The 25,139-nt window shown below is 50.1% G+C and overlaps 2 protein-coding genes across 2 annotated transcripts; one reads left to right on the top strand and one right to left on the bottom strand.

Moving 5' to 3' along the window:
- Window positions 1–3,948: 3,948 nt before the first annotated feature.
- fwe (calcium channel flower) lies at window positions 3,949–7,507 on the top strand. Its single transcript, XM_089583191.1, has 5 exons — window positions 3,949–4,201; window positions 4,894–4,978; window positions 5,461–5,586; window positions 5,865–5,972; window positions 6,552–7,507. Exons 1-5 carry the CDS (start codon window positions 4,093–4,095, stop codon window positions 6,655–6,657), a joined length of 534 nt encoding a protein of 177 aa, XP_089439317.1. The 5' UTR covers window positions 3,949–4,092; the 3' UTR covers window positions 6,658–7,507.
- Window positions 7,508–16,479: 8,972 nt separating this feature from the next.
- Window positions 16,480–25,081, bottom strand: LOC149354230 (lewis-type alpha-(1,3)-fucosyltransferase-like). The gene has a single exon (XM_089583190.1). The coding sequence runs from the start codon at window positions 24,617–24,619 to the stop codon at window positions 23,564–23,566; it is 1,056 nt and encodes a 351-aa protein (XP_089439316.1). The 5' UTR covers window positions 24,620–25,081; the 3' UTR covers window positions 16,480–23,563.
- Between the last annotated feature and the right edge of the window lie 58 nt (window positions 25,082–25,139).

The raw sequence follows: 25,139 nt of genomic DNA, 5'->3' as shown, positions 1-25,139 counted from the left end.
TCCTCTACGCAGGGCAATCGACATCTTTGGAGAGTGTTTCACGCCATGGAGCGCCCTTCTCAGGTTGCAGATTACACTGAAAGCATTCGCCTCGCGCTGAATGTGGACGAAGATACATTTGCACAACAAGCGGCCCGTCAGTTTTTTCCACACCATGACTGCACCCCTACATCTCCTCCAGTCTTATCGGTTACAGAGCCTTCCGATGAGGTTACTGCTGATTTAACCATGGCAGAATTGCTAGCCTCCATTGAACGCCTCAAAACTACCACTTCTCCCGGGCACGACGGCATACCAAACTCTTTATTCCGTAACTTGGATGGGTCTGCTTTGCAAACCCTACTGGATACTTTCAACCAAGTGTGGCGTTCTGGTGTCATCCCTGGAGAGTGGAAGCATTCTATTGTGGTCCCAATACCCAAGTCAGGTCAGCCTCCAGTATCTCTTTCGGCCCTTCGTCCAATTTCTCTCACGCCTACCATCTGCAAGCTTTACGAAAGCATTCTCGCCGCACGCTTGTCGTGGTGGCTAGAATCACACGATTGTTACCCAGATTCCCAAATAGGTTTCCGTCCCCAAATTGGAACGGAGGATGGTCTTGCTACTTTGGCTACTGACGTGCTTCACCACTCTCCGCAGAGTCACCTCGTTCGAACAGTGATCGCGACAGATATAACAAAGGCATATGATAACATCCTTCACTCTGCCATTCTTGCCTCCCTTCAAACTCTTGGTCTCCCTCACCGGTTTCTCCTATCCATTCACGCCTTTTTAACAAATCGAACCTTCAGTGTACAGGTCCATGGAAAGCCCTTTGGTAACTTCACTTCCAATAGAGGAGTGTCCCAGGGCTCCGTTCTCGCCCCCACATTGTTCAATGTGGCTTTTATTCCTCTTGTTAGAGCTCTAGAGACCATCCCTTCTATCCGTGTGCTTGCGTACGCCGATGACATAACCTTGTGGTGCTGTCGCCCAGATGCGTCTATCCATCAGTCGGCCCTCCAACATGCGCTAGATGTCTTGACATCTCGCCTCCCACCTCTGGGTCTAACCCTCTCGCCTACTAAGTCATGTTTCATTCGCATTGGTAACAAAGCCGGCTTACGGAAAGCTGCCCCTTTAAACTTTACAGTAGATAGTTCTCCGATTCCTCAGGTAGAAACTGTTCGTATTCTTGGCCTCCTCCTTCATACCTCTGGACTGGCACCCCTTGGCTGACAGCCACACGTAAATCAGCTCATGCTACTATAGGTCTGATTCTTCGCATAGCTATGCGATCTGGTGGCGCACGTGCTCATACAGCCCGCCAGCTTGTGCGCTCTATCCTTCAGCCACGAATAATATATCAGGCACAATTTCAACGTCTCACCCGCAGACAGTGGGACTCCCTTGAAGCTATCAATCGTGAGGCTATGCGCGCCATAACATTTTTGCCTCGTTTGACACACATACCCGTGCTTCAGGAGTTCGCCCAAATTAATACTCTCAGTGAACTCATCGACCAGCGGGTGGCAAACAGAGCTCGCAAACAGTCTCTACAACTTCGTTTAAAGACGCTCCCTCCGTGGTCGGTATCAGCCGCGCATCTGCCTGAAGGGTGCATATTGTACACCGATGCATCACATACTGCAGAGCGGGGAGTTACTGCTGTATATAGTCCCTCCCATCCGCATCTCAACTCTCGTGCGACGTACACCGCAGATACATGTACCCCCCTGGCATTGGAACTTCAAGCCATTTACAATGCCATTGCTTCCCTTCCGCTCGTTCCCACATTCAATGCAGTTCATATTTATACAGACTCCCTCGCCGCCCTTAAACAGCTTAAGGCTGTTCGACGCACATTCCAGATTACACAATCAATTCACCTACTCTGCGCAAAATACCCATGTCCTGTACGCATACACTGGATTCGCGGTCATGCTCACGATCCACATAACATTCAAGCAGATGCTATGACTCACATTGACACATCAGACGACCCACCACCTTCCCCTCTTCCACCAGATCCGTTCCTGTCCCATGTCTCCGATTCACAACCTCTGCGCCAGCAAACGCGCTCTAATTCCTCCGTGTTCGCACCCTCTCCCCCGTAGTCTAACTCGGCAGGAGGAGGTATCAGTGCGCCGGATTCGGGCAGGGGCGGCCCTGACCCCATCTGTCCGTTATCGGTGGGGTGATAAATATCTGCCAGCAATTGATAGGTACCCTCACTGCGGCGCTGCACCGGACATTTGTGATGTGCGGCACCTGTTGTGGACTTGCCCAGCGACGGCCCCTATTAGAAAACGGCTCCTGAGGGAGGTCGGCCTGTGGTGGAACCGCGACGGGGACTATGTGAAGTGGACTATGGACAATCACTTCACCAGCAGCCTATGCGAGTACCTCGCCGAAACTGGTCTACACTCCTTCTTTTAACTTTCTGTAACCTACATTCCGCTCCCCCTTTTCTCAACTTATGCCTCATGGCAGACTTCTCCAAAAAAAAAAAAAAAAGGTCATCTTGTGCTATTCACAACGAGAACGTGCCCACAGTCAACATCACCGTTCAGTTCCTGAAATCCATAGAGGTCAAATTTGTCCCTTCCACATTGCAGTCATTACATATGGGCGACAGTTGGGCCCCGTGTGATTAAAAAAAAAAAGCACTTGTGTGGTGGGGAGTTTTCAAGCCTTGATGAATCTTCATGCCTATGAGAGTTGGCTCATATCATGCGCAACAAGTAGTGTTTTGAAAAATGGCTTACAAGAATGCAATTGGAGCTGTTGAGAAAATTTATTGATCAAGAAGGTTTCGCGCTTCATTTTTGCATATCTCAAAACTTGGCTGGTGAAGCAGACAAGAGCAGTGGAAAAAGCCAATGGGCTCCTGGAATGAGGACCCGCCCAACTATCTGATTTATTCTGTGCATTAAATGTTTTTCACACACAAAAAACTTGCAGTATACCTCGAATGAAGGCAACTGTGGTGTCCGCGGGAGGGGGCTGTTTTCCCGAAATAAGAAGGGATGGGGATGAACCGGAGGATGCCAAACCCGTACTGGACACCTGGTAAAAAAAGTAATGAAACAGCACAGTTGGAGTTTCCCCTTATCAATAGCGGGTGTGCAGATGCATGCATAGGCGTGCACAGGTCTCTGTAAGAAGGGGCCAAAGTTCATGGTAGTGCCCAGTCATGTCTCCGTGATAGAAGAGAACAATGTGGTACAAAATTTGCGTCCTCCTTCCCCATGTACATTAGGTGGGTCACTGCCCCTTGCCCTCCCTCTGCGCACGCCGATGGGTGCATAGGTGTTGGCACAGACAGCAGACTGCTTAGACTCGAAAGTGCGGCTAAATCAAGGGATCGATTTCTGCATGCTCCACTAAGGAGTTCCTGCATGTGGTATTACAAAGAGCCCAGTGCACGAGTACGGGCCTACTCAGAGGGATAACAACGCTGCAAAACCACATTTCAGTTTTCAAAGAATACCATGTGATACAAATAGCTCGTTTTTTTTTTTGGGGGGGGGGGGGGGGGATGAAAGGCGCAGTAATAGCCTCGCTTCTCGGTGGACACCTCAACCGCGCCGTGAGGGAAGGGAGGAAGGTGGGAGTGACAAAAAAAAGTACTGGAGGAGGGCTCCGGAACGATTTCGACCACCTGGGGATATTTAACGTGCACCACCTTCATCGAAACGTGCACCGCCACGGCTGGGTTGCAACCCGGGTATCTCCGGCTCGCGGCGGGTAGCCATAGTTCTCGCTTATTTTGCCTTCATCGAAACGTGACCGCCACGGCTGGGTTACGACCCGGGTATCTCCGGCTCGCGGCGGGTAGCCATAGGCACCATAGTTCTAGCGTTCTAGCGCTTCTAAGGAGAACGGGGGTTCCAGCCGTCACCCTCTGCAGTTCTCGGAAGCGGAAGTACCGTCTGCTGGCATCTGCTGGCGTTAGCGGCGTTCTTGGTGGGCGGTAGAGGCCGCCGCTGTGGGCGCACTGGTGGATAGCCGCGCGGTACGTCGGGATTCAGCAGCTGACTCCGTGAAGCGGCAGCCACGGCCTGCCTTCGCGATATGTGAGCTGCCTTTGACCCCGCCGAGCTGCCAGGAATGTTTCCGAACGTCGGCAAAATTGACAAAGGCCCTGGAGGCCCCGGCGAAGACGCGCCGTGGTGGCTGCGGTATTTGGGCAGGTTCGTCGGTACTGTCAGTGCACTGGGTAAGCCTAATCCGCTTTTCTATCAGTTTAATTTTTTTTCTTCGCTTCGCAGGGCCCTGTTCTGTGTGGGCAGCGTTGTATCGTGACTGCTCCTTGTAAAGGGATGCAGCCGGCAGCCACATACTTTACCGGCAGTGTGAAACCACTTTTCGTGAAAATTATTAGTCTAAATAACTTACGTGGACATACCGTAAAAGCCGCTCGCTGCGGTGTTCTATTCTGTGCTGGTGTGACATTTCTAAACCACTTCAGTAGCATATGCCTACTTTTACCGTATGCTATCTTGCATTCTCGGCAATGCCAGCTTCACGGCACTGCTTTGTACTCAAAAATGTGAAATCGTTTTTGAACTTCGTTTCGGACACTCGGCGGTGGCTGTTACCCATGTCGCTTATACAGTGAAGAGATCAGTGTGGAATATTGTTTTCGCTTTCGTATGAAGGCTTGTTTTTGGTATGCGCCATTCTAATCCAAGTTTCGGCTCGTACCCAATGTCATGCGCAGTTAGTGCGTGACGCACGTAGTTTTGTTCGTCAGCATAGTTGAGACTATCGGTAATTATCAGCAAGCGTTATCCGAATTTTTCTTTTGTTTTTGGACTTCGCACGGCCGACATCTTGTTTAGCACTGATATGAAAGAACCGGGCATGGAGGACGTGGATACATTTTTTTTTTCTCTCTCTCTGTTTCAGTTGCCATTGGCCTCGGCGCACAGTTGGCAGTTATTTCTGCCGTCACCATATCATCGGCATGCCTTTTGGCCGCGATCCTTCAAATGTAAGCTAAGAACCTTCTGGGTGGAATGCTAAGTTTCGATGGCAAATTTAGGTGTAATGGTTCTGTTACTAATGGTTGTGGTGCCAGATTCGCACAGGTCCATTTTATGGTTTGGATCAGTGTTGGCTCAAAGCTTGCAATTTGCTTGGAAGATAATATTTAGTTGACAGCGGACACTTCAGCAAATTGTGTGCATTTTTATTCTCCCTAACAAGCCTTTACTGGGCCGGCAACATTGACATTTCTTGGTACATTTCTTGGTACCCTCTGTATGCAAAATGACTACTTACTGATCTATACTTTCAGGTGGTGAAGTAATTTCTTTTGAGGCAAGGAGTTTCGCTACAGTCTTTTAGAAGGTTCACACCTATTGCTGTTAACTGAAAATTCCACCTGTGGCAGCATGAACTGCTTGTCAGTATTTCTGGAAGTGTGGTTGTGTTGTTTCTAAAAGTGAACCACGTGCTAAATTTCTTTTCCAGGATTGTTGGCATGATGGTGGCTTTGATAGAGGCACCGTGTTTCTGTGCATTTCTCGAGTTCGCCCAGGCTCCAGGAAATTTCTTTGACCGCAAGCCATTCTGGTACAAGGCACTTCTGTATGGAGTGTAAGTGTTCACATTTTATGCTCACTAAAAGTTGTTGTGGAATGTGAAGAGCAAAAGTTGTTCTACTGCATCTTGGAAGTAGAACTGCAGCACTGGGCTTTGCATGTGCATTAGTTCATTTCATTGTTGAGCCTCCTGATTACAAATTATAGGTTATCTTCGAGTGCAGAGACTTTCAGAGGGTTGCAGGTTGTTTTGTTAAGTTGGTGTGAGTGTCCATATTCGTGTTTTACATCTCATAATGGCCTTTGTCATTACATTTATCGTTATCATTACAGGGGTGGTGTGCTACCTGTGGCACTGTGCCATGGCCTGACTACTTTCTTTGGTGGTGGCTTGGTGTTTGTGGCTGGATGCATTTATGGAATCATGGCCATGGGTCGCAAGTGAGTCCCGTAGATGCAGCTATGTAGTTTGGACAGAAATATGCATACATGGGAAGTTGAAAATTTTCAAAAGCTGAATAATGCAACTATTAAAAGAGGCATTGTTGTACTGACATTGAAATTCACAAGTAGCAAAGTGTAGGTTGCAATTTTGGTGAAATAAGTCATTGGTATTACACAGTGTGGTTTGCTAGTGTCAATTGAAGCAATACAATTTTAAGTTAATTTTATAACAGTCTTGAGAACCTTGCAGTGGCCTGTGGAGAGAAATTGCAAAATTGAGTCTGGAGTGTAAGTGTAAAACTAGCAGCTGCGGGGTAATTGAACGCTTTATGACCGAGCATGAATAAAAGTTGATTCCTTTCGGAAGTGCTTAGGCAAGGAAGGGGCTGGTAAATGGTTACCCTATCTACAGAGTTGTAAGCTTCTCAAGGTGCATATTGGGTCAGTTACGATACATGGTAGCTACCAGGATGATGTTCTCCCTCCATTTGCCTCTCTCATGCATTGCTTATGTAATGGTGCTGATACAAAATGCAGTTGTTTTAGTGCATGTTTCAGTGTTCCCACCTCTTACAGAGCCAGCGCTGATGAAATGAGAGCCCGTGCCACAAGTACCGCCAACCTTGTTCCGTCCAGCGGAGATGTCGAAGCACCGTCAGGGGACAAGTTCACGCCCAGCTAAAGGCAGCTCTAAACAGGATTTCACCATCATTTTGTTGAGGTCTGGAAGCTTTCTCCTTGCTTCAAACGCCTCCTGATTCTGGTCTGTAGCTTGTCCAGGCAGCATGATAATCTGACATCATTCCAGTGAGAACAAATCTTCCATTGCACACCATTTTGAGGCTGTGCACTGTATGTAAAGGTTTGAAGAACCTTGATGCATAATGCTTAGGTCTTGACTGGCTACGTGTATGGGGTGTGCAGGACAATTTTTGTCAGTTTATATTCACTGTGTTGCCTAATGCTATTGTACTGGCAAGTCACTTTTTGTGGGTTTCCAAGTTGATAGGCACATCAGTTTCTCCTTGCTTCTTCAGGTGTTTAGATGAAAAGGCACCCTGCTCAAGTTGAATTATGCAACCTGTTGCAAAAAGGCTGTTAACACATTTCAAAGCAACACCGTACTCTCATTTCGTCAACCTACATTACTGCCACTGGGCGCCTGGGATAGTCTTCTGCCTGTGCAGAAATGTGTTGTTGTTGTAAATTGTCCCATTCACCTGAAACATTGTTTTTTAACCTGTATTTATGAAATGTCTGTGTATGAAAGTGCAGTATAATAGTCATTGGGGTTACACAACTTGGTCTGACATAACCAACATTTTATGCTCTTTTTTTGGAACTTCGTGTATCGTGTAATGTGAGCAGATATGTTTTAGCTTGCATGAGCATATAAACTAGGGCACTGGAGTTGCAGCTACATCTGTTGATCAAGGTTGTTGCAGCCCCAACCAAAGTATACTGTTCCACTTGCAATGGTTTACTGAATGTGCTGTGTATTATGTGGTGAATAAAATGTGCCAGCATAACAACATTGTACTTTTCATTGGAAGCTGAAGTTTAGCTTATAAGTTGGCTGTCTGGCTGGGCCTTTCTGATCAGGCTAGAGGGCAGGTCTCATACTGTTGGGGACAAGTCTCCAGACCACGTGTTCCTCAAATGAAGCTTATAGCTCTACTATCAGACAGTGGCTGGAGACCGCACTTGTGGGGATGAAAGAACAAAAATTTAACTTTTACCTCCACAAGTGTGGTCTCCAGCCAATAGCAGAGCTATCGGCTTCATTAGAGGAACATGTGGCCCGGAGACTTTTGTCCCCGACTGTACATCCATTAACAGCTTTTAGCCTCACTTCTGCAAGGCTGAGAATGCTGTTGTGACCTTTCTAATGAAACCACTGCTCTGCTGAAGAGTGGGCAATAGTGTGAAAGCTTCTGTAAGGTCTTGTACAGGACAAAAATACTTGATTATTTAACATGAATGCGAGGTATTACTGATCACTTCTGAACATATAATGTTCTTGACACCAGTTGCCACTCTGGTGGCAGTTGCGTCTGTATATCGGGGGCAGATTTGTTGGCAACACTTGGAGGAATTGGTCCTTTTAGCATAATACACTCTTGAACTTTCTTTAAACAGTGGGGGCCAGTGCAAAACTGCTGACAGTTTCTGCCCCTGCTTTATGTAAACATGGAAACTTCTATTACGAAAGCAATACTACTTGCACTTTCCAGGGTGACCACCATTGACCTTGATTGCATTAGTTGGATTACATTGGATTGGACTGTATTTGATTGGATTAGATTAGAGTAGATTACATTGGATTGGATTGTATAACCGATGCATCACCACAAGTCTAACCACAAGCACCACCACCAGCTACACTACCAGGTGTACCATGGCGTAGGTACGGATATTGCTTTCGCAATTACCGGGCTTAACCAAGCTAAGCCACAGCGAGTTTTTTTTTGCCCTGAAAAAATGTGTTCTGGTTACCGTATTGAGAGTATCCATGCTCAGATGCATGCTTTCGTGCTCTTGATTCAGCTAGCCCTCATTTATGATGTGTTGTGCTAGAAAAGGGCCTGTGATCTGAAACTGTAAAGAGGTCAGCTGGACACGTTTGACCTGCTACTCCACACTGGGGGAGAGGAATGGGGTAATGACAGATAAATGAAAGTGAGTGGATGAGTGAGTTACAATGAGGTGTGTCACATGCATCACATTGTCACATTTGCATGCTTCAGAGAGAGTCTGGCATCCAGGCTGGTCTTGTGCATGGTGGGCAAAACATAATGCATCCAAGCTCGCATTGCACATATTCTTGAGGCACTGGTGTCTGACCCCGCAAAAACAATAGGTTCTGCTACGCTTGGCACTTGTCAGATCTTTGCCTGGGCGCTTCAGGCAGTCTCGTCTAAGAGGCGGTGACTGTCCAGTATGGCTGACCAAATCTTTAGCTGGCGTGCGTGACGGCTGCATTTTCCGTGCTCCTACAGCTTATGAGGAGCGAACTTGTGAAAATATCAAATTAAAGCACGGGCTTAGTGAGCCCGTGCTTAAGCGGCCATTGCACACATTAGCTAAAGATTTGGCCAGCTGTACCTCTCCTTTCAATCGCATATTGAGTGTGCACCAGGGAGTCCAGAACAATGGGGGCAGTCACCCCACCCAATATTTCTCTAGGGGGATGCAGGCCCCCCTCCACCTCAACTGTTAGTGCTCAGATCGGCTTTTTCAATTCTTAAAACTTTTCATTTGAGTCTCCTAAACCAATCATGTCCCAACAGAAATTGTTAAATGACTGAACCCAGTTCATGAGCATGGTAACAGAATTGAAATTGAAACAGCATGCGTACCCCCAGGAGACTTGTACAAGCCAGGCTTGTCGTATTTCTGGCTGGTGGCAAGTCCAACTTACGTGTTTTCTGGCACTCTTGTGTTTGGTTTAAGGTATGAGGCCACCTTTTTCAAAATTTTTTAAACTTTTGACCACTAAATTTTTATTTCATATTTACCTTATAAAGCACCACTTTATATGATATTCAAAAGCAAAAAAGAGTGAAAAAAGGCATGCTGGCATTTATTATTCATAAAAAATTGCCCAAACATGGCTGTTATGCAAACACTCGTAACTAGTGAATGAAGGGCAGGAATTGTAAACTTTTCGGCACAGAGTTAGCCAACTAACCATAGAGTGCAACCAACTAGGATCTTTGCCATCCGATAATTGAGAAAAATGTTATAGCAAAAATGCTAAAGAAAACAAAAAAATGTGTCATTTTTGCCTACCTTCCTTGACATAAAACATGATTATATCAAAACTCACCATTCGATTTCATTTATCCTAGTTCATTGCACAGGCTAGTAACAAAGGAACTAGCGTGCAAAGTTTCATTGAACAATATGTATTGATTTGGAAGTTATCACTGTTTGCGCAACACGAAAGTGCGAGAAATAAAGTTTTGAGAAAAACAAGATCAAAGTTTTTCAATCCTTGTAGAAACACGATCATCATGCCCTAGGAAGTTAAAATCCTCCAGGTTCATAGCTAGGGCCCTCCTTAGCTGACACGAGCTCTCTTTTGGCATTTGTTGCTGCCCGTCTTTTCTTACGGAGATGTTTTGCCTCGCCCGTTGATTGACGCTGGGCCTTCATCTCATGGCAATGGTGACTGGTGCAACATGCTAGGAGAGTGTGGTGGCCAGATTCGATACCTGCTTCCCTCAAAATATCTGCTGTACTTCTGCTGCCATCATTGAAGGAAGAATCAGGTAGCATTCAAAGCGATAGCGTGAAGTGCGCGCAAAGTAAACAACTGAGACGCTTGTAGCCATACTTGTAGCGTCTTGCATCCCCCTTGCGGAAATTTAAAGCAATGTTTAAAAAAAAGGAAGCCTTACAAATTGCCTTTGAATAATCTTTTACATATCAGACAAAAACAAGAGAAAATTTCCAATATACGCCGCTGATTATCGCTGAATTATCATTTTCTGTTACCAAACCACATCAGTTTCGGTTTCAGAACTGTTGACCACCTGTTCGAAAGTTGGCTATATCTTTTGAACAAAATAAGATACGAACATTATTCTTGCTGCAAAAGATTTTTGAATGTTTGGGGACTCGCGAAATATAAAAAAGAAAAAATGTCATTTTTACAAAAAAACGATTTTTCAAAGGTGGCGACATACCTTAAGGCAAGTAGGGCTCGTCCACATTTTTACGCAGAAGCGTATACAGCTCGTTCGGTCGAAAAGCCATCATAGTAGTTGTAGTTACCAGCACCGCGAGTCGGAAATATTCGGGGTCTGCGTAAAAATTGCAGGCCATGCACACTAGGCGAATAAAAAAACCGGGGTCTAGGCCGGGAATCAAACCAGGGCCTTCGGCATTTGAGACAGGGGCGCTTCCACGACGGCCCGGCGTTTGAGTATCAATAAAGGCGCGTCTAGTGAATGCACGGGTTTTTTTTGGAAACGTATCTTCGAGAGCTGTACGTAATTTCCTCCGTGCTTGGCGTGCAGTCGTAGCGCCATCATGTGGCGCCCACTCAAACCCCCTTCACCATGCACGGCGCTGGCCCGGCAGATGGTGCGCGCGTAGTTTCTACGTCTATCCAGCCAGGGCACCTTTGGTAGGTGCCCACCCGTTACAAAGGGAAGGCTACATCATCATCGTCGGAGTAGTATCGTTCGTGTGTGATGGAACCGCAGCCGCCTACGAGTGCTAGTGTGCAGCAGCATCTGTATTGCAAATGCCGAGGATATACTGCGTCGGAGTAGTGTTCGTTTTTGAACAGGTGTGATGGAACCGCAGCCGTCTGCGAGTTCTAGTGCGCAGCAGCGTCTGTGCTGCAAATGCAGATATTTTGAGAGGCCTCCTAGAAACTCCGAACGATTTGTCCAACGCCCGTTTCACATGCTGCGACTAGAACGAAAATAGTCGGCCTAGTCGGTGACGCCGCAGTGCGATTTTCGCACAGTGCTTTCACATGCAACGCGTACCCAGCGAATTCGGTCGGAGGGACACGCAAGGTTGCTCGATGTTTGCATGGGCAACCCACGATTAAACGCGACAGAAACGCTGCACGGAATGTGTTGACGATGTTATGACCAGCGTGTTTTTAGGTGCAAGGCAATATTTCGTATGTTTTTATTAGAATAAACAGTTTTGCTTACGCCGCAGGAACAGCTCCCACGTGACCCCACGCCGAGACGGCGCGTGACGTCACGTCACGTGCGAGTTGTTGCCGCGGCCGGTCTCGACGCACGTGCGCTCTCGCTCGCGCGCCTGGAGACCGGTCGTGGCCGCGGCACATGGAGGAAGAAAAACTAGGAGGGAGCATGACGTCACAATCGTGAAGCCTAGTCATAAAAAATATAATGGAAAGAATCATGGGAAATAGGCCCTCACGTGACAAGGCAGCGGTAGCTCTTAACCGGATTTCGGTTTCGGTTTCGCTCTCTCGCTGTACGAGCAACTGCGCGACCATCTGCTTGTGTTAACTGACGGCTCCGTGGTGAGCGCAAACTGCTCGCTCGCCGCAGCGGTAGCAGCGGCCACCATCCCCGAGCGACGCGTGCGCTGACTGCGGCGCAGTGGAGATATTGGAGCACATGCTCCTTCGCTGTGCCGCTTCTGCAGTGCCGCGTCGCGAGATGCTAGCGGCCTACAGGGCGCTGGGAATCATCCCGGACAGTCTCGAGGCGCTCCTGTGGCCTCGCGGCAGTGCGCGCACCCGTGACAGAACAATGGTGAGCCTCTGTGCTTTCATCGAGCAGGCGGGCTTGACTTTGCTCTTCGCCAGGTAGTGCACGAGCAGCGGCGTGAGCCCACAGGACCGCGTCAGCTCCGAGCATCGGCTCCGAAACCGACAAACAAGCTAACGCCGAGGGCCGGGAGAGCCCGCGCAGGGGCAGACGTAAAGCCGCTGGCACTCTCTCTCGACAGCGAGAGAGAGAACATACTTCACTGCTGCATTTCACGTCGGAACCGCGTATGTGCGCGAGCGCATGGAGCCTTCCTCCATGGCGCGAGCGTATTCGGCGCGACTAGAGCCTCGAGAATAGCGGAGAACGGCGGGCCGATGGGCGGGCCGAAGTCCGCCTGCCCGAGAAATAGAATCTTGCGCAGCGCGCCGGAGCGCTCGTTCAACACGTCCGTCCGCCGTGAGCGCTCTGGAAGCCGCTGCGCCCTTTTTTAGAGGCTCGTTTCTTCGCCTACTCTCGAGTTCTCCGCTTATAGCATGCGCTGAAATAAACGCTCTGTATGTGTGTATAACGACGAAAGGAATTCCTCTCCATTCTCTTTATGAACCACAGTTAAACAGTGACGAGGTCGCGGCCGCACCCTTTGATAAAAAGTTTACCTGCAGTTTTCTACAGTGCACCCAAAAACTCAAGAGTGTAATCAACAGAAGTGTTGAGACGCGGAGCCTTCAGACAACCTCGAGCTCGGTACGCATTCCGCCAAAGCTGCAACACAGGCGCTGCGCTTCTGCGCAACTTCGGAGCACGGACGTTCACTAAAAAGCACCGCTGGCTGGCAGTCTGGTAACTGTGGAGGAGGGCCTATTTCCCATGAGCCAGTGCGCAAAAGGGCCCTCGGCAGCGGCGTCAGAGGAGGATGGCTTGCAGAGGCTGAGCGCACTCTCTCCTAGTTTTTTTTACCTCCATGCCGCGGCAGTTGCTCCTGCGTGACGTCACGTCACGTGCCGTCTCGGCGCTGCCCATTGGTCAGTCGCAGAGCGACCACACCGACGCTGCGACTGGATTCCAACCGGACGGAACTTGGTCGCAGGCCGCCTGCGGCTAGACCGACGGCCCTCTCCAGTCGCAGACCGACAGAATTCGCAGCGTCGCAGGCGAGAATCGCATGCATGTGAAACGGGCGATGACGTTCCGTGGACTCCCTGGAAGCGCTGCAACACGCTGTCGCGCTCCTCAAGCGTCCTTCATTTTTTTTTTCCGGTTTGCAGCCACATGGAAGTATGACCATTTCGGTAACATTTTCGACAAGTGTCTGTTAGGTGTTAATGCAGCCGATCACTTTTCTCGGTGCGAATTCTTTTTAAACCCGCCCTAATCATTTTAAGGCTTATATGCATAAAAAAGGTACCTTTGAACAGTGCAGGATAAGAAAAATATTTAAAATAAATTGGAAGAAATATTTAAAGCAAAACTAAATAAATCAAACCATAAAGTCTTGCCCCCCCCCCCCCCCCGGGTCATAAGCATACCCCGGAAAAATGAGTGCTCACTAACAAAAGCTTGGTCAACCTGTGTGCTCACTTGAACTCGTGAACTCAAACTCAACTCATTTGGACTCGCTCCGACTCGCGACTCATCCGTGGTGAGCCACTCGTTACGACTCGCGACTGATTTGGGCTCAGCTGGCTACCGCCGCGCTGCGCACGGGTTTTCGCCTTTGGGCTCAGCCTTGCGCGCTGCTTCACGTACTTTTCCTTTTCTCTCTTTTTTCCCTCTGTACGTGCAAATAAAGATTATTATTTCTACTCACGACTCATAGAACTCTCCATGGAGGAGAACTTAACTCAACTCACGATTCAGTTCGGCTCACTCACTCGTTTCGACTCGAGACACACGTGGGCTCACTGAAGCGCCCAAGTGGCACGGCCCCGAGCCAACCGATCGCCACATGCTCCACACGGCTTATTACCGCACTCGTGTAAACTAGCAAAGGGGTAGGGACGAAACGCCGTCTTCCTCGCTTCCGCGAAATCTTCGGTCGCCCACAGAGGTCGCCAAGCTGCCTCGCCCTCGAGCGTCCTTGGTCGCGGCAGTAAATCATTCCTCCCCTCCGCTGTTAGTAAACACAGAGGCAAAAAAATCAAGCGCACACAGTCGTCGCGAAAACACAGACCATGATCCGAGCCTGTGTCCGGACTCACTATTCTCGGGTAATGATCTGAATGCGGGTCCGGACTCACCACTCGGATCATGATCTGAATGTGAGCCCGAGTCCACTCATGAGTCAGTCCGCCAACCTACGGTCCTAAGTTCCGGACTCTGGTGCGCACGCAAACAGCGTTAAATATGGTCTGGTGTACTGCAAGGAGAACGTTCGAGGTACTTGGCTATGGTTTTGCATGTGCGAGAGAAACGGGCCCACGGTGTTTTTGCTTTGGTGTCGCACTGCTGTGACACCTGTTGGAATGTTAGTGTACAACTCGGAAACTCCGAAACTATATGGTCGAGCCCGGATACATGGAGCACAGATTTATCCCCTTTAGAGAGAGAAAAGAATTTTAATGAGAGGAAAAGGTGGAGAGGTCGACCGGTGGTAACATGGCCCTTGTCTGCAAATAGCGCTTTTCCTAATGGCCGGTGCTATTTACTTTTTGAGCACATAAACTGCTCGCCGCCGCGGTGGCTCAGTAGCTATGGTGCTCGGCTGCTGACCCGAAAGACGCGGGTTCGATCCCGGCCGCGGCGGCTGGAATTTCTTTGGAGGAGAAATTCTAGAGGCCCGTGTACTGTGCGATGTCAGTGCACGTTAAAGAACCCCAGGTGGTCGAAATTTCCGGAGCCCTTCACTACGGCGTCTCTCATAGCCTCAGTCGCTTTGGGACGTTAAATCCCATAAACCAAACCAAACCAAACATAAACTGCTGGCAGCGGTAGCGCTTTGCAACCGCGTCTTGAGGTGAACGTGGCGTGTGCTTGAGGATGGCCTTCGGTCTCTTGTACTCATTTACCATGCCAAGTCGCTGTCGTGTCTGAACCTAACCTAACGAAAGCATAGCGACCCTTGCCATGACGTGTTTCGCTGCCGAAGGTATTCCGGAAACTAACTTCTGGGAGTACAGGCACATGATATTCGTTGAACGTTTTCTTCTTTGCAGTGCTGCGTAAGATACATTACATGGATCAACGCGTGATATTCGCCTACGACCGCATAATTTATAATCAAATTTTTTATCGCATGCTGTTTCGGTTCCAACAGCGCTGTGACGTCAAAGTTCCGGTAAGGTCTCGTGAGGTATAAATAAACCAATGTAATCGCTGCATCTACATTCATTGTAATTGGTGCTCACGAGGAAGGCTGGCTTTAGCGTTGTGAATTGAAACGACGAAGCAGCGATTGTATCGCAGTTTTTTTCATGCATCGCGTTGCCTATAAGCACCGTCACAGCCATCGTTCGACTGTTGAAACCGAAACAATATGAGAAAGATTCGATTTTAAATTATTTACCGGTCATAGGCGAATACCAATGGTGGTGATCCGTGTACGCCAATGTATTACGCATCGTTACAAAAGAAAACACGCACTCAAAAGTTAGGTGCCTACAAATACTCTTTTAATTGCTGTACTGTACCGATTATTCTATTTATAGTGTACTCGTAACAGAATGAGACATGATAGGCAGCGGCTACTTCGAATGCACTATCTTCTGCGGTTTCGATGCTAAGCAGGATAGGCTTAGCAACGCGTAGTCAGCGGTTGCCAGTATGCTGGCGGGTGGTACGTCACTAGCGTGCGTGCAGTGTATTCTTGCTTCTAGGTTAAATATAAGCTTACCTATTGCCGCTTTTCATATATCGAATTATTAATATATCGAGGTATCTCGCGATCCCCTTCGAGTTCGACATATCCGGGTTCGACTGGCGAAGCTCGAGTAGTATAGTGCGTATTACGCTCTGCTGAAATCGCCAGTGGCGCTGCTTGTGAAGTCGGCGCGCGCATGCTCGTAGTAGACACGAACAGAGCGGTCGTGTAAGTATGAGTTCAGCTTACCGTTCCTGGTCCCAATACTTATGCGAGTAAACGCTGCGCACCTGTCGTGCACTGAGCCGGTCTGCTGCCAGCGTAGCGATAATAGTGGAACATGCGACATGCGCCAAACGGGCATGAACAATTGCTCACGAAGCCGGATACTCGACACATGTTCTGCTGCTGTATTTACACCGAGAACCGTTTTACGGAGCCAGCCCCCCCCCCCCCCCCCCCCCACCCGTGAGCCGAGCTTCCGTGTAATCCGACGAACGCTTTACAGCTGTGGCGGCGCCAGGACCTTCTCGCGGCCGAAGTTTGATCTAAGACGAGTAGATGGTTGTGCCGTACGCGCGCGCTAGATGTATAATATCTTATAGTTCTGCTAGTGCACCGCAGAGAAGCCCCTGCCTTCCGTGCGACCAATGAAGAAACGAAAGAAGTTGCAAAATATCGCCCGTATAGCAGCACAGAGCTAATAAACAGGCTCTCGGCGGATTTTATGCACTAAGCAGCAAAGTTTAGCATTGCCTGGTTTTATTCGTACTGTTCATGCGGAAATAAGATGGCTCCGTAGTCCGGGAGTAACAAGTAATGCTAGGCAATAATTTTGTATAACGGTCTGTTATAGGCCTTTTTGCGTTGTCGTGCCTGCCGGGAGTTGCCAGCAGCACGAGCAGTGTCCCCCACCTTTGCAAATGACGGCAGCGGACACGCTTTGCAACAACATGCAATAAGCGCGAGACGACTACACAGGGTGGAGAAAGTAAACACGAGCGCTGAACTCGCAGCGCTTGTATGAGCCCGCCCTGATTCGTGACGTCTTGCGGTCGCCATGCCATTTCAAAGACCTGACCAACTATATTCCAGTATCGAGACCTTCGATGTGTGTGACGATATGTCGGGAAGTGGGATCGGTTGTTTTCCCAGCTGGATTTTGAAGAGTCAAGTTGATTGCCAGTTAATTGCACTTTGAACCACGTGCACTCCCCGTTAATATTTTTACCTATGCATGCGTTGCAGAGCAGAACCTGCAAAACATCTCGCATATAACAGCGCAGAGATGGGTCACGCCTGTCTCGGCTGCTTACGTACCTTAAAGGAGCTCTATAAAAGTTGCGGCATGCCTGTGACAATAAAAGACGCTGCTTCACGAATATCCTCCGGCATGAATTTTTCAATGCGTTTTGTAGAAGCTGAGTTATCTGTAGTCAAAATTTGAATTTCCGCGTCTTCGCGCCTTTCCCTCTCCTCTCGTCACTCTTTGCACTCTGAAAGGTCGGCGATCCTCCGCTGGGCCAACAACACCCTCTAAAGAAGGGTGTTGGCTGGGCCCACCGCCGGGAGCGCAGCTTCCCGACCCGCCGGACCTATGCTCCGCTTATTGGCCACAGCCATGGTAGCTGCCTGACGCCATAAAGAATCTAACCAATAGCACCCCTGAACTGGTATACGAAGAAGCGGTGCGACGAAGGAGGGCGCGAGCTCGAAAAAGAAAGGGCTCGCCAAATTTCGCGCGTGATTGTGGGTTCTCTGCAGCGTGTAGAAGTGTATAATTGGCTCAGGTGTCCATGACAACAAAATGCAGTGACTGAGCGAGTTGATGTACTCTCCTCGGGAGGTGTTTCAGAGCCACTTTAATATTGAATAAAGCAGTTCGTGCGACATAGCATTTTCAAAACAGAATGCGATGGGCAGGAGCACATCCCTCTATCGGCTTCGCGTTCGGTCAAAGGCTCGTAAAAACCGCGGAATCTCCGTCAACATTCAATTTCAGCTTCGTCACGTACTATTATAGCTTGCAGTCACGCAGTTCTGGTTTCCGAGAGGAAGCAGGGGGTCGGCAGAGGTTCAGATGGGCGGATGAAGTTTGCCGGGAGATAGGGTGACCTCAGCTACCGTAGGACAGCTAATTAACATATTACAGTAACAGTGAGAAAGGCCTTGGTCCCGCAGAGGATGCAGTCGGGCTGATGATGATAATGCCCTGCAGCACCGTCTAGCTACGGAGCGGAGCTTGTAGCCGGAAGCAGTAGGAACGCGGTCCTCTCCACAGTGGGCGCATTTGTTTTTCAGTCCCGGACTGTCCGGGACTACTTGCGGACTCGAGTCCGGTATTTGTTTTTCTCGGGCAGCCCGAAAGCTCCGCCCACCTGCTTGCATCGCCATAGCAACGCGTTCGTTTTTAGCCTATGGCAGTCCGCGGGCTGCTTGGGGCTGCTGAGAAGGCAGCAGACGATAGCTGCGCGCCGCGCTGGCAGCCATATTAAGTTAGACTCCGTGTGCATTTTGAGTGCTTTTCGTGTTCCTGGAGGTCGATATCATGCGTTAAACCTTCACATGAGCTCCGTAGCTCCTCTCTGAGCCATCGCAAGACTTTTTGTTCTTGCATCTTCGTTTAATTTCTTGAAATCCACCGCACACGGACGCGCGTTCGGAGCTGCGAGCGCGTATTGTTTGCTCGTGTCGTCAAGAGGTTCTTGTTCGCTTGTTTTGCCACATGCTGTCTGTACGTTTACCTGAAAGCATCGCAGGTGAACCACTCGTATACTGGAGCAGCTATAGAGCTTGTTGTCAACATTTTTGCGGAGGCTTTCGTCTATCCGCCTTTCCGCAACGAGTTGGGCTACTTTGTGCGAACTTCGCCGTAAGCAGTAGCGGCGAGCATACCTCCGAAGCTGAGTTCTGTAATGCACCTACGCTAAGCTGACAGTACAGTCTTTAAATCGACTCAGTATCATGATTGAGCGCACGGCGTTGCTTCGGCGTTGCTTCGGCGTCGTAGTGGCCGTGGCTTGCATCGTCTGCTAGCAGATGACAGCGTCCTTGTACGGTAACCGAGGGGGAGCCCGGCTCTGGCGCCGTGTTCGAAAGCAGCCTATGGCAAGTAGGTCATGTGACCATGACGCTTTTCCTGTCCGAGAGACCTGCCAGCAAGTAGTCCGGGACTGGAAAAACAAATGCGGCCAGTGTCGGACCAGCGAGCAGACCATGGCACATGACTCTGTGATCACGGGCCACATCTGCTGGGCAGATGATGATGGAAGCTCAAAAGCTTTGCTTCCTGCCACGATTTTTACCGAGACCATTTTCACGAAACCGGCTTATCGTGCTCTAGAGAATAGGAATAAACTTTTATTGGCAGAGAAAGGCCTTTGCTGAACGAAGCGGCAAACATTCCTCAAAGGAGGCCCTCCAGCCAATGGCGTCGACCGTTTGTCATGACGTCACGGTTAATCACGTAGCGTGACATCGCAAGTGGCTGGCAGCTGTGTGGCTGGCAGGTGCCTCTGTGGCTTCCTTTGGGTTGCGTTTGCCGCTTCAAGTTATCCAGCGCTGCGGGCGTCGTTGGGCCACGCACTTTCGGTGGCTATTCAACGAGCGGCTCCATGTTTCTTGCATGCAAACGTTTTGCTTGCAGCTTTAGTTAACTGAGACCGCGCCCAAAGCTCCTGCTAGTGGCGTACGCGGCGTAACACCCCTTGAAAATCCTTAACCGACTAGGTTTTTAAAAGTGGATGATGCACATGTCAGTCACAGGCATGGTTCTGGACTGTACGTACATAAATGTTCGGCGGGTAATAAAAAGCTCCGCAAGGGTATTTAGCAGGCTAAGATGCCTTCGCTTGGAAGCGCGAGACAGTGCAAGGTATCGCATACAACGCTCCACTCATCTAGAGCGCGAGTGCGCTGGCGTGCTTTGTACCTGTGGCACAGGATTCAAACCGATGCGATGCATGCGCTTTCACATGGGTTATGGCTTCGCTTCATATACTGCAGAACAGTGGCAAATATATCAACTCGCGCTGGAGCGCGCCGTTCGAGGGCTCTAGAGAAGCGTGTGGAACACTACGAGTATACATCGTGCACAGCTGCATTTTTCTGCGGACAGTCCGATGCGCGTCGCTGGCGGCTCATGTGATATGCAGATGAGGTAGGTAAATGCCGATTATTACGCTTACTGTCCCACTGCAGCTGTGAAGGAAGTGATAAAGCGCAGCGTAACCAGTGGCTGACTCTCAGCTGTGGGACCCCAAGACAGCGGGAACCAGGCCGCGTAGGCTGCATTTAGATGGCGTCGAAATGCAAACACGTCCGTGCGCTGTGCGATGTCAGTGCTCGTTAAAGAACCCCAGCTAATCCGGAGCCCTCCACTGCAGTGTTGGGACGTGAGCCCTTTAACGCTCAGTGTCGCGACATGCCGTCTGCACGCCTCCTATTCATTACTTGCATAAATTAAATTGTATTTTTGGGGAAAGGAAATGGCGCAGTATCTGTCTCACATATCTCGGTGGACACCTGAACCGCGCCGTAAGGGAAGGTCAGCAGGAAAAATGGCATTTTCTAGCACGTACTCTCACAATTGTAACAGCAAAAAAGCGCGTTTTGCAGCAAAATTTAAGCTCTTGCGACCTGTGAAAGAGGACTTAGATAACAAAAACTCGGCTGTTAGAGCAGGCAAACCACGCAAAACGTAAAACCCTGAACTCGAAAGTGGTCTTTGCAGCATTGTTATTTTCTTAAAAATCCCTGAATTCATTAATCATGAAAGGTCTTGCCGGAAAACTTTTCGTTGAGGGTGAGCAAGAAATGAGCAGTTAAACTCCGAAGTGCAAAAATGTTTACATCCTTACAGCTAGGAACTGCAGGCATTACTCCCTGCCTGTTTTCAATGATTCTAGCTCGTACACTGCAGCTGCAAGCAGTACAAATGGCGGATTGACGTCTAGCATTGCTATCGACGGGCCCGAAGTGGCGTATCCCTAACGAAACACATGACTGCTCGCGAACCTGACGCAGATGGCGGCTCAATCTAGAAGTCTAGACAAAAGCAACAGGAGTGGAACGCCGCGCCCCACACGTTGCATTCTCGACGAGTATAGTTCATTCACGCAGCGTATCGGTTCCGCCATACTCTTACAAGCTCTGCGATGAGCCCATAGATGTAATATAATTAGAGCAGTGGCTCTGGCAAATATCTTTTTTTTTAACTGACGCAAAATTGTCTGAATTGAGACTTAAGCTTCGGCAACGAATTCCGCGTGCAAATTTTCTTGCTGTTGAAAATCACATCCGATGCGGGCTTTCACAACAGAGCTAGCAAGTTAGTTTGGAAAAAATCCAAGGAAATTTCCCAAATGACGCTTCGTGTGCTCGCGGGCGGCGCTATACATGTTGCGTCTGCAGATACAGTTTCATCGCTGCCGTGAGGAGAGCGGGCGATAACGAAACTAAGCCGCGCGAGCGCGCGCCCACCCACAGGCTGTGCTCCACGAGATGCAGCTGCAAGAGCAGGGTTCCGCGGCTTGCGTTTCCGTCATGTGCTTTGTTTCTCAAACAGCTAATAGACTAAAAATTGGCGGTCTAATCAGTGCTGCGCCTAGATTACCTCACTGGAGGAATGCATGCGTGCTGTTCAATCATCCACACACAAGCAACAACACAAGGAAGGTTGTTACTAAAGAAACCTTTATGCATTCATTCCGTTACGTCACTTGCAAGCGCCCACAGCACAACGGGATGACAGAGTGAAATATAGGCCGCGGGATCAGCGTTGCACACTTCAGTCTTTTTAAAAGGAAACGGTTAACCCGTATCTGCCACGACGCTTTCCCACTAACAACGCATCAATGAAAAAGACAACGAACTAACAAGCCCCGTCGCCATACGCACCGCGTCATCTATACTCGTATAATTGAAAACGACAGGCGCACGTTTGCTTTCTTCGCTGGCACGTTCATTGATAGTCGTCGCAGTGACGTGCCACAAATTTGGCCCTGCACCTCCATTTTACAGTCCGCGAGAGCCCTTTTGCAGCGTGCCAGCAATTGGCCATATCAAACTAGCGAACCACGGTGTTAACTGGAGTAGTAGGGAAATCCATATTTTCAAATAATCGTTCGAATGGGAAAAGTGCGGTCCGAATTGAATGCTGTCCACAAACTAATATAAATTTCGAACACGCGCAGCCCCCTACTTCCTGCGGCACTGTCCTGAAAGCTACGAGTGTACGCCGCCAATACATCTGAAAACACCACGGCCTCTTACGAACGCGTGAGCCAACAGTGCAGTGCAGCTGAGGAGGATCTGCGTGGGGAATCAATACACTGAAAGCAATGCATCGACGAACACTAAACAACTTCGTGAGCGGATCATGTGAGCCAGAGCACAACATTCAGTTACGGTTGCGTTCTCGCCCACGTTTTTCAGAAGCCTCTGGCTCGGAAGTCGGCAAAAACTGGATTTTCTAGTAGCACCATTTGCCATTTGGCGCAGAAGTTCCACCACTGTACAGCTCTGCTAGGGGCACGGTGCTCGTGCCTTTGTCGCTTTTATGTCAGATGGGGTCGAGCGCAAGCACCGTCTGTGAAACCAAACACAAGCCAAACAAAGGCACAAGCTCGCGATACGCATGTTACGTAGTATTGCGTACGCTCAGTGTGCCGGGCCAAGCGGGCAGAGGCGCTAGAGAAACGCTTCCGCTCCTACAAAGACGAGGACGTGGTCTACGTGGATGCCGCTGAGTATGGTAAGAACACGATGACCGTCGCGGTCGTCAATAATAAACAACTCCTCAAAATAAGTGCCTCCATACTCTCGGGTAACCCAGAGACTGCAGAGGAAGCTGCCATAGCACTGGCTTGTGTAGGCACAAAAGCGAGATACATCATCAGTGACTCCAAAGTTGCCATACTAAATTTCAGCAGGGGCCGGGTCTCCCCTATAACGAATACAATTCTAAGCCGTCATGTAATAGACCGGAAAATTACACTAGTCTGGACACCAGCACATGCATCCCTGCCTGGTAATGAGACGGCCCACGAGTTCGCCCGAGGCTTTTCTTTCCGGGCGGACCCGAGCGAGGTGGTCTTTACAGACAGGGATCGCATGGTGACCTACAGATAAATTACACAACACTATCGTTTGCAACGAGCTAGACTTCCTCCAGCGGATAGATCCTTGACCAGATACCAAGCCATCAACTGGAGCCGGTTACAAACTTACACCTTTCCAAACCCGGCCCTCTGGAGTCTTATGTACCCAGGGCAATTTTCAGAAAAATGCGCAAACTGCGAACTTAGGGCCACCTTGGACCACATACTATGGGAATGTCCTCATGCCCCCCGGGAGGGACGAGGTATAGACACAAAAGATCAGTGGGAGACCTTATTACTGAGCTCCGACCCGGCGACTCAGTTACAACTCGTCCGACTGGCCGAAGCCGCCGCCGAGAGTCAAGACCTTTCGGCCGTCGTCTAGGCGGGTGGCCCTCTGGCTATACCCTCTTTCTGTTGGACAATAAAAGTTTTCCTATCCTATCCTATCACACAGGCGCGCCCTCGCACAACGGATGCTCACTGTGTGGGCGCTTTTCTCCAAGTGTAACAGCGAGCTTGTTTGAACCACCAATCATTGAAGTTGCCGTAGGCCTTCGCCGGCGCCGAGGAATTGTGCAGGAGGCGGCAAAAGCCGCACGCAAAGTCTTCCCAGGCGAGCGTGTAGTGCAGCCTCCAGGCGTGGTAGCTGTTATAGAGGCGCATGTCTGCCGCAGTGCGCTTCATGTGGTCGGCCAGCTGCCGGACGTTCCTGAAGGCCAAGGCGTCGATGTAGGAACCGGGCGGTGCTATGCGGCTGTAGTTCGCGCCGCCAAGCACTACGGGCACCATGCCCCACGTCAAGGCGTTGAAGAACTTTTCCGTGACGTAGTCGGTGCAGATGGAATTCTCCAGGGACAGGTAGAAGTAGTACGTCCTGGACGCCTGGCGGTAGCACCTATCCGACATTTTGGGCAGGCACGTGGCGCCCTTAGCGCCGCACGCGCCCACCACATCAACTGGGACAAACTTGGAAAGCTCGCGAACGAAGCCCTCGCGGTTACTGAACGTCTTGCAGTTGCTCACGAGCCACAGGGCCAAGCGGGACTTGTTTGCCCACCAGTTGCGTGGGGGCTGGGGGCGCGTGGTCACCTGGTATCGCGGCAGCACATTCACGTCCGAGTCGGAGCGATACGTGGCCGTCCAGTTGAGTGCACCCTGCAGGGCGTCCGGCAGCCACGTCTCGTACGCTGGCGACTCGTGAGTGAAAAGTGCCCACCGCTGGCCCCGAGGTCGCTCGGCCGGAAGATCGTCGGCTCGCACATCCCGCAGGTGGAACAAGACCAGTGCGCTCGCGTTCAACGCGCTCCGGTTCGAAGTGCACACGCAGTGGGACTCGCACGCAACCGGCCTCAGGTCAGAGCTCCACAGCTGACTGCGGAAGAACGGCGTCCACATGAGCATGATCGGGGGCCCGCCCGCCTGCCGGGATGGCGAGGGCTTGGTGCCGGGCAGCAGCACGTACAGCCCCGCAAGGCCGGTTCCCACGAGCAGCACCAGCACACACCGCAGAGAGACGCGCATCGTGTCGCGCATGGCACCACTTATCGCGCGCGTGCCGCGCAGCCTGCTCCTGGCTCACATGTCAGCGATACGCTGCAGCGGCACACGGGTGTGTGGCGAGGCGAAGAGCGCTAAAAGAGCCGGTCGGTTGACGCGCTCAGAAAACGAGACCCCACGCTTTCGCCCAGCGCTGCGCCATGCGCGTACAAATACGCGTATACAATCGCCCAACCCACCAAATGGTTGCCAGACCACGCGCCCGTCGGGTCGAAACCCGGCGCCGACGGGGTGCGCGCGCCGCTTGACTGGAAAAAAAAAAAAAAAAAAGCCTCTGTGCGCTCTGCCGCAGCACTGCGGTCAACTGCTAGGCAGCTCGCCCCGCAGGTGGTAGCACCCTTTCACGTTCAAAGCGTCTGGTAAAGCGGCGGTTCCGCCTCTTAATTGACGGAACGCTTGACAAAATATTAACAGAGTGCTGTGGGCCGCAAGAAAAAGCGCTTGTCGCGGGCCATTCCGCGCGGCCACTCGAAGTTCTGGTTAGCCAGTCATACAT

This window comes from Amblyomma mixtum, chromosome 3 (assembly GCF_055824585.1).
Source record: "Amblyomma mixtum isolate Tamu chromosome 3, ASM5582458v1, whole genome shotgun sequence".
Classification (NCBI taxonomy): domain Eukaryota; kingdom Metazoa; phylum Arthropoda; class Arachnida; order Ixodida; family Ixodidae; genus Amblyomma; species Amblyomma mixtum.
The sequence above is the reverse complement of the archived record's forward strand: the minus strand, read 5'-3'. Positions and strand labels throughout refer to the sequence as shown.